Source organism: Littorina saxatilis, linkage group LG2 (genome assembly GCF_037325665.1).
Source record: "Littorina saxatilis isolate snail1 linkage group LG2, US_GU_Lsax_2.0, whole genome shotgun sequence".
Taxonomy (NCBI): Eukaryota; Metazoa; Mollusca; class Gastropoda; order Littorinimorpha; family Littorinidae; genus Littorina; species Littorina saxatilis.
Genome location: NC_090246.1, coordinates 7488198 through 7496268, shown reverse-complemented (window position 1 = coordinate 7496268; position 8071 = coordinate 7488198). Strand labels below are relative to the sequence as shown.

Here is an 8071-nt window from a genome sequence, read left to right as displayed (position 1 = left end):
CTTAGAGAGATCTTAGATGGCTAGTCGAATCATTTCCATGGGAATGTCCATCCATGCCTGAATTTGAACTGGCAAATGAAAATTAACACAAGAAAATTGGTTGATTAAAATCAACATGGCCGAAGTAATGTTTTCATAAAAGAAGCGGTATTGTACGGGCACATGTTGAATTTGGCCGGTCACGGGAGAGCCCCCCCCCCCCCTCCCCATCACACACACTCAGGCACACTGACGGACTGAGTGAGTCTTTGCTACTGGTGAACGAGCTCTACTTGTCGTAAAACAATAAGGTTTTACAACAACTTATAACTGAAAGGAAAAAAAAACTGTCCTGTAAAAATGACGTTAAATCAACAGTGTCAGAAAAAGAGAGATAAAAGAAATACTCAAATTCCTGAGGATACAGGCACCCCATGAAAGCAGCCACGAACATACTCACAGAGGCACACATGCTTGTGCAGATACTTTGCAAAAATATGAATTGAAAACCTGCATATGTGGTATTTTCTTTTTTTGTGTGTGTGGCTTTATTGAATACTTCAGGCAGTGGCTTTTTCCTGTCCAGTTTTCTCTTTCGTCTCTCTTACCCCTCGCTTACCCACCCCCACCCCCTTACCCTCCACTCCCTTTACCCAGCCCCGACAGCACACATTTCTAATCTGCAAGGCAGAGTTCACATTTTCTAAAAGGAAGACTACTCCTCTTCAATTATATCCAGAGATCTTCCATCTTTCTCTACCATAAGCCAAGTGGTCGAGTCTTATACCCCCTTTCCACACAACCGTTCTAGGTCCCGTTCCCGTACCGACCTAGGAACGGTGCGGGCACGGGAGGGATCGGGAGAGAACCGCAATGAACGTAACTGATCGTTAACGGAACTGCTTTGAACGGTAGGGTCGGTAGGGTCGGTAGGGACGGCTGAGTTTGGGCCGGCTGCACGTTCACATTTTTAGCCGTTCCCCTCCCGATCAGAATGAACGATAATGGAACCTCAACCCATCGGTAACGGAACGCTTGGATCGTTAAAGGAACTTAAAACAACGGTAACGCAACGGTAGCGCTCTGACACACTGAGTTGTCATAAAAATGAGCGGTAACGGAACCTAAACACATCGGTAACGGAACTTTCAGATCGTTAATGGAACGTAAAGGAGCGGTAACACAACGTTATCGCATCGGAAGTGACGTCACTAGCGTTCTCAGTGCGTCATCGTAGCGTTCTAGAACCGTTCGTACCGCTCCATACAGTTCCTATACCGATCCCGAAACGACCTGAGCTGATCCTAACGTTGTTGTTGCATTCCATTTACGTTCTAATACCGTGCAAACCATTCCATTAGAGCTCCTCCACCGATCTCCAGACGACGCGGGTAGGTCTGTATATAATAAGTCGTTGCATAATCCATATCACAGTCGGTGTGCCTCTCAATCAAGAAACAACCAAAGAAAGAAGAAACATGCCACCCAAAGGGAAGAAGAAGAAGATTACGCAGGTGGAATCTGCAGATAGCCCAACTGTTCAAGAGACCATTGCCACCAAAAAGCCGCGTTTTCGACCGAACCTCACAGAAGATGAAGAGGACTTGATGTTGGAGTTCCTCAGAGAAAACCAGTTTCTATATGACAAAAAGAAAAAACTTTATCACAACAAACACTTGAGAGAAAAAGCATGGAACGAGCAGGCAGCCAGGATGGACCGTGACAAGGCCGACTTAGAAGTCTGGTACGACTCCCTTCGTACCAGGTACGGAAAACTGCTGAAGGGCTCAAGAAAATCTGGATCGGGCGCCAGTAACCTCAGCGACCGTGACCGATGGATTAGCTCACAGATGAGCTTCCTGAAGCCCTTTATCGCCGACCGTCGCACAGCAAAACCCATGGTCTCGTTCAAACAGAAAACCTGCTCGCCCTAGGACATTCCCCCAGGTGAAGAAGAGCCAAGCACCAGCAAGGAATCTGTAACCCCGCCCTGTGATGTCAACTCTGAAGCTGGATCGTCGGTATGCAGCAAAAAAAAAAGAAAACCTGGAGGACAAGGTTCGCCAGACGGAAGCAGACCAAAACCAGCTGCTGCTCCTTACTAAGGAGTTCGTCCAGCGGAACCAAGGTGACCCGGTGAGGCGCAGCGAATGCGACTACTTTGCATCGGTGATATACACGCTGCCCCACGACGTCTACCGAAAGGTATCGTGTGAAATTCACGCGACTCTCAGGGCAGCCATCGACGAAACTGACCGCCGTAATGGGCAGCAGCACAACGTCCACCCGCAAAACGTCCAGCAGCAGGTTCCCCAGCATCATGTCACTCATCAGTACCAGCCTCAGGTATGCATTACTTATACTCGTGCATGTATCATGTTTATGTGTGAGTGTATGTGGAGAGAGAGAGAGAGAGAGAGAGAGAGAGAGAGAGAGAGAGAGAGAGAGAGAGAGAGAGAGAGAGAGAGAGAGAGAGAGAGAGAGATTTGTGTCATTTTTGCCGGTTTTAAGTAATTGTAGATTGTTGCTAAAGAATTGAAATATATTGCTTTCCAGTACCAGCAGTACACTACCCCCCAGCCTTTCCAGAGCTCTGAGCAGTACGTCAGCTCGCAGTGGCAGCCACCCCCGAACCAGTGGCCAGCCCAGCCTGTCCATGCTACCACTGTGTGGAAATCCCAGGATGCGAACTGGGTCAACAAGCAGCCTTTGCAGAGCCAGACGTCACGGCCAGCGCCTTCAACAACATGGACGCCAGGAATGTCCACCCCGGTCAGCCAAGACGCACCCGCTCCTGCGCCCATGAACCTGTCCACCGTCAACCTGAACGTGTCCAGCTTCATTCGGCACTTGGACGACAATGAACCGGAAGAGGATGAGGACACTGACTGAGATTGAAGACGATTCAGTTCACTTTGCAGTTATTGTTGATTATTCAGTTCAGTTCATGTTATAGTCCTCACGCCCTCACTATATTTTGGTTGACCAGTGCTTTGACAATTTGAAGAGTTGTTTGTATTTGAAATAAATACAATTCTATAAATTACGGCTCTGTCTGTCTGTCTGTCTGTCTGTCTCTCTCTCCCTCCCTCCCTCTCTCTCTCTCTCTCTCTCTCTCTCTCTCTCTCTCTCTCTCTCTCTCTCTCTCTCTCTCTCTCTCTCTCTCTCTCTCTCGTGAACGAATGTGTGCGTGCCTGCGTGAATATGCGAAGGACAGATTGGTAAAATAAGCCATTGGCTTAATAATCTCCATCCTACAAAGCCTACGGAAAAGCAGTCGTTTTATTTCTGTCCGTTGAGACTGTAAATGCACGTCACGTGACAAGGGCAAACAGACGAAACAACAAGAACATTTATTAGCGGACTTTAGATCGCTCAGCGAAACGTTGGTGGCAGTGATCTTTTTCGTATCCGATGCTCCATCGAGAAGAACTCTACTTCCCATAAACGGATGACATGCATTTCGTCAGCAACTGTTCTGGCGAAGTAGGGTTCATAAAGGTGTGTCATACTCATAGCGCACTGGATACGAAAAAGATCACTGCCATCAAAGTTTCGCTGAGCGATCTAAAGTCCGCTAATAAATGTTCTTGTTGTTTCGTCTGCTTGCCCTTGTCACGTGACGTGCCTTTACAGTCTCAACGGACAGAAATAAAACGATTGCTTTTCCGTAGGCTTTGTCCGCTATTAAGGATTTTACAGATTTGTAATAACTTAACTCGGCTCTAAGCAATGAGCAGCCAAAAAGCCCCCGCACACCACCACCCCCACGACCCCTCCCCTAAAAAAAAAATAGTAATGATAATTAAATAACAATAAAAATATAAAACAATAAAAAAAAGCCGATTATGTGTGGTGATTTGGGGTTTCACAAGAGACTTCAATTCCAAGTTCTGCGTGGAACCCATGTTTCACAGAGGTTAGAACTAATAGGTGAAGGTCACATGCAATTGGTGTGTTGGTACAACAAGTGCGACATAAAATAAATAAAGCCCCTATAGATCGAAATGCAACCAGACGCTTCTATTCTCTTGAGAAAATGTGGGTGGGGGCATTTTAGCGGAAAAGCCCCCGAAGAAGTGGACAGAGTTACTGGCGCCTGACGCGAATCATGTCCTGTTGCCAAGGGACAGCTCCAGCAGGGCTGTTGAAGTACAGTCTCAGATACTCCCGTTGCCTTTTCGCCTCGGTGGAAGCTTGGTTTGCTCCACGGACCCGATACAGTCCATGCATTGGGGCACGTCTCCTCCAATCTCCAGGCACGATGTTGTGGGCTGCATCCTCTATGTCCAGTTCAGCATTTTGAAGTCTTGGGTATCTCATCCTCATGAGGTTGTGAAGACACACTGCAGCTTCCACCACACTTGTTGCCACCTTTGGATGTTGTTGTAACGTGGTGTGGAGAACTTGCCACCTGCTGGCCAAAATGCCAAATGCATTCTCCACAACTCTGCGGCCTCTGGATATTCTGTAGTTGGTGATGAGTTCTGCATCAGTCATACCACGTTTGCTGTATGGTTTCATGAGGTACGTTCGCAAGGCGAACGCGTCGTCGGCGAGCATGAAGTAGGGAATAGGCCTATCATCGTTGGTCATTGGCTGAGGCGGTGGCAAATTGATGGTCCCATCCTCGAAGCACTCTTTTACTTCGGAAGCATTGCTGTAGATCTGTGCATCTGACATGTGTCCCATGGCTCCTACGTCAACCCAAATGAAGTTGTAGTCGGCGTCGACCAGGGCCAGCATCACCAAGGAGAAGAAGCCTTTATAATTGTAATAGAGGCTTCCAGACTGGGGAGGCTTCCGAATAGCCACATGTTTCCCATCAAGGGCACCGACAGCGTGAGGGACGTTCCATTTTCTCTCAAATTCATCAGCAATGGCTTGCCATTCCTCTGCGGTGGTTGGACATGCTATGACCTCATCCTTGTATTCGTCCACTATCGCTTGACAGACCAGTGGAAGAAACTTGGCAATCGTGTGACGTGAAACTCTGAAGGCGTATGAGAGGCTGGGGTAGCGGTCACCAGAGGCCAGGTGTCTCAGGGTAACAGCAACCTTGAGGCCGGGCTCCAGGGCTTTTCTACAGTTGGTATCCTGCAGAGTGATCCTAGGAGACAGTCTGTCAACCAACTCATCGAACATCTGGGGCTCCATTCGCATGAAGTTGAAGAAGGATGCGGTGTCTTCTATCCTTAGCTCTCTCATGAGACAATGAAAGTGTCCGTACATCAGTCTCCTTTGGGCAGTCAGCCATGGTCTCACCCAAAATGCTGGGGGTCTTCGTCTTCTTCTCCTCATCAGTTCTTGTACAAGGGCAAGCTGGCGTAAATGCAAGTTATTGTGCTGCATCAGCAAGAAGAAAAAGAACTGATCTCCTTCCATCTTGATGTCTAGCAAGCAACTGCATATTGATAGAATTGGTCTCTGCTTTTATAGAACTTGGCAAATCCTTACAATAAACGGTAACAGAACGCGAATGGAACGTTATCTGCACGCTACAGTCGTTGTAGGGTTGTTAATAGAACGGAAGAGATCTGTGTACAACGGTACAAGAGTGGTTGACTCGGTAATCGAACGGTATCGGATCACTTTGAACGGTGCATAATCGGAATGACAACGTTAGAGAACGGTGTTGAATCGCCATGGATACGCTCTATGGTCGGTATGCGAACTGTACGGCATCGTTACGATCGTTAACAGAATGTTATTGGAGCGCAAATACGTCAAAAATGACCGTTTTCGTAGCGTTCGATTGTTGTGTCAGCCGACCTTGATCGTAACAAGAACGTAAGCGAGAACGGCTCAGTGGAATGGGGGTAATACCATTCATCCGTTCTAGGTCCCGTTCCCTTACCGACCAAGGACGGCTGCCACTATGGTCAGACTAATAGACGCTGCTGAAAGATGCCAAAAACGGCCGTTTGCGCAGCGTTCCATTGTCGTGGCAGCAGTCCTTGGTTGGTACGGAAATGGGACCTAGAACGGCTGTGTGGAATGGGGGTATATTTTTTGACACCGACAAACTGAAGAATGAACAGATCTATGAGGTAACCGTCTCAATGGTCCAGGCTCAAGAAACAAAGAGTATGTATGGTCTGGGGCGATTGTAGCTTCCCTTCTTCGTGTCCGATAGACAAGGACAATAAATAGTAGAGCATAGTGCAATTTCATGTTGGCGTCTTCTCCACTGAAAGCTATAACCCAAAGATTGAAGACCAAAGTGCTGTCCTTTATACAACACATAAAGACAGACGCACATTAAAAATATAAATTCAATCATATAAAATACAGAAATACATTGTATGGAATGCAACACAATATGCATTTAAGGAATTACATGAGGAGAACTCAAAAATTACAAAATTACATTGACATAGTTATACCTTTCATTTGGGAATAAAGTTGCTCCGATCAGCTACACATCCTTTAACACGAGTACAAAATGTTTAACAAAAGAGAGAGAGAGAGAGAGAGAGAGAGAGAGAGAGAGAGAGAGAGAGAGAGAGAGAGAGAGAGAGAGAGAGAGAGAGAGAGAGAGAGAGAGAGAGAGAGAGCGCGCGAGAGCGAGAGCGAGAGAGAGACACACACACATACACGAAGACAGAGACAGACATAGAAAGACAGAAGCGGAGAGACTCAGAGGGAGACACAGACAAAGACATACATACAGAGAGAGAGAGAGAGAAAAAAACTGTAACTGATCTCGTGAGAATGGTAACTAATAACAAACGAAACATGTCACCTCTCCGAATGCATTCCAATAGATGACCGCTCCTGCGGCCATCAATAACTCACCCATAAGCCGATCGCATCGTTTTGTCTTCATAGTCAGCGTTGGACTGCACGAAGATGTCGTCACCGCTGGTGATGTAGAGATACTTGGTGTATTTCACGGCGTCACTGTCCAGAAGGACATCGTGAGGTAGCGTGATGGTCAGCGATTGCCAGGCAGCCAATGACTCTCTGATCTCCGGATGGACCAGGCCTACAAAATCCACTCCTACCTGCAAGGGACATATAATGAGCGCTTCTGGGGTGATAACGCGAGACAACTCCTGTGATCTTGCTGCGAGGTGGCGCCAGTTACCAGCCGAAAGAAAGAAGGGGCATAACCTCACCAAAACCGACCATTGTCTGTTTACCGTATAAAATGCACGACTTACACACGAACTGTTACCAAACCGATATGCTATTTGGGACCAATGCAAGTTTTTGTCCCTTTCTCGTGTGATCTTGCCGCGAGGTGGCGCCAGTTACCAGCCGAAAGAAAGAGGGGGCATAACCCCACCAGAACCGCCCATTGCTTGCAGTTAAACAGTAGCGGTAAACAAAAAAGAGTATCAGTCTCCAGAACAAAATACGTAGGTAGTTTATTTTCATGTTTTTTTCGTACTTCGTATTCATGGGGATGAAATATACTCAGTCAGAAATGAATCTATAGTAATTCCGTCGTCGTCGTCGTCTTGCTCCTCCTCCTTTTCTTCTCCTCCTCCTCCTCGTCCTCTCCTTTCTCCTCCATCGTCATCGTCATCATCATCATCATCATCATCATCATCATCATCATCATCATCATTAGTATCGTTCTCGTCGCTGTCATCATCAACATCTTCATAATCGTCATCGTCGTTGTCGTCGTCGTCGTTGCATTTGTAAACACCATCACCATGTGTCTGTTTGTCTGTCTGTCTACCTGTCTGTCTGTCTGTCTGTTTGTCCTTCTGTCTAACTGTCTGTCTGTCTGTCGGTCGGTCGGTCGGTCGGTCGGTCATTTAGTAAGTGTATCTGCGTATCTGTTTATGACCACAACGTTGTACATACCCGAACCACGGCTGGGTTGGGGTTGCTAAAAGACACGGTCAACTCGGGTAGCCCAGGCTCAGCAAAGACGTAGTGTTGCATGAACACCAGGTAGAACTCTCGCCCACTGCTGGCATCTGGCGACAGAAATTTCACAAAAAAATAAAAAATAAATAAAAAAAACTTTTCATCTTTGTGATGAGGCCAGTTATATTAAAACCAAGTATATTGCCAGAAAGGTAATTCATTCCACTACCGTATAAAATAAAGAGTTTTATTTTTCATGAATTAG

General features: G+C 46.8%; 3 protein-coding genes across 3 annotated transcripts; 2 read left to right on the top strand and 1 right to left on the bottom strand.

Annotated features, from left to right (window-relative positions):
* Positions 1-1093: 1093 nt before the first annotated feature.
* On the top strand, positions 1094-2871 carry LOC138960486 (uncharacterized). Its single transcript, XM_070332391.1, has 2 exons — positions 1094-2325; positions 2536-2871. Exons 1-2 carry the CDS (start codon positions 1975-1977, stop codon positions 2869-2871), a joined length of 687 nt encoding a protein of 228 aa, XP_070188492.1. The 5' UTR covers positions 1094-1974.
* On the top strand, positions 1458-1913 carry LOC138960487 (uncharacterized). The gene has a single exon (XM_070332392.1). The coding sequence runs from the start codon at positions 1458-1460 to the stop codon at positions 1911-1913; it is 456 nt and encodes a 151-aa protein (XP_070188493.1).
* A 1137-nt stretch (positions 2872-4008) lies between the features above and the next one.
* Positions 4009-5794, bottom strand: LOC138958091 (putative nuclease HARBI1). Its single transcript, XM_070329151.1, has one exon. It carries the CDS (start codon positions 5362-5364, stop codon positions 4069-4071), a length of 1296 nt encoding a protein of 431 aa, XP_070185252.1. The 5' UTR covers positions 5365-5794; the 3' UTR covers positions 4009-4068.
* Between the last annotated feature and the right edge of the window lie 2277 nt (positions 5795-8071).

Coding starts and splice junctions, on each gene's coding strand:
- LOC138960487 (XM_070332392.1), top strand. CDS start 1,458: ATGCCACCCAAAGGGAAGAAGAAGAAGATTACGCAGGTGGAATCTGCA.
- LOC138960486 (XM_070332391.1), top strand. CDS start 1,975: ATGTCAACTCTGAAGCTGGATCGTCGGTATGCAGCAAAAAAAAAAGAA. Junction 2,326..2,535: donor CTCATCAGTACCAGCCTCAG/GTATGCATTACT, acceptor ATTGCTTTCCAG/TACCAGCAGTACACTACCCC.
- LOC138958091 (XM_070329151.1), bottom strand. CDS start 5,364: ATGGAAGGAGATCAGTTCTTTTTCTTCTTGCTGATGCAGCACAATAAC.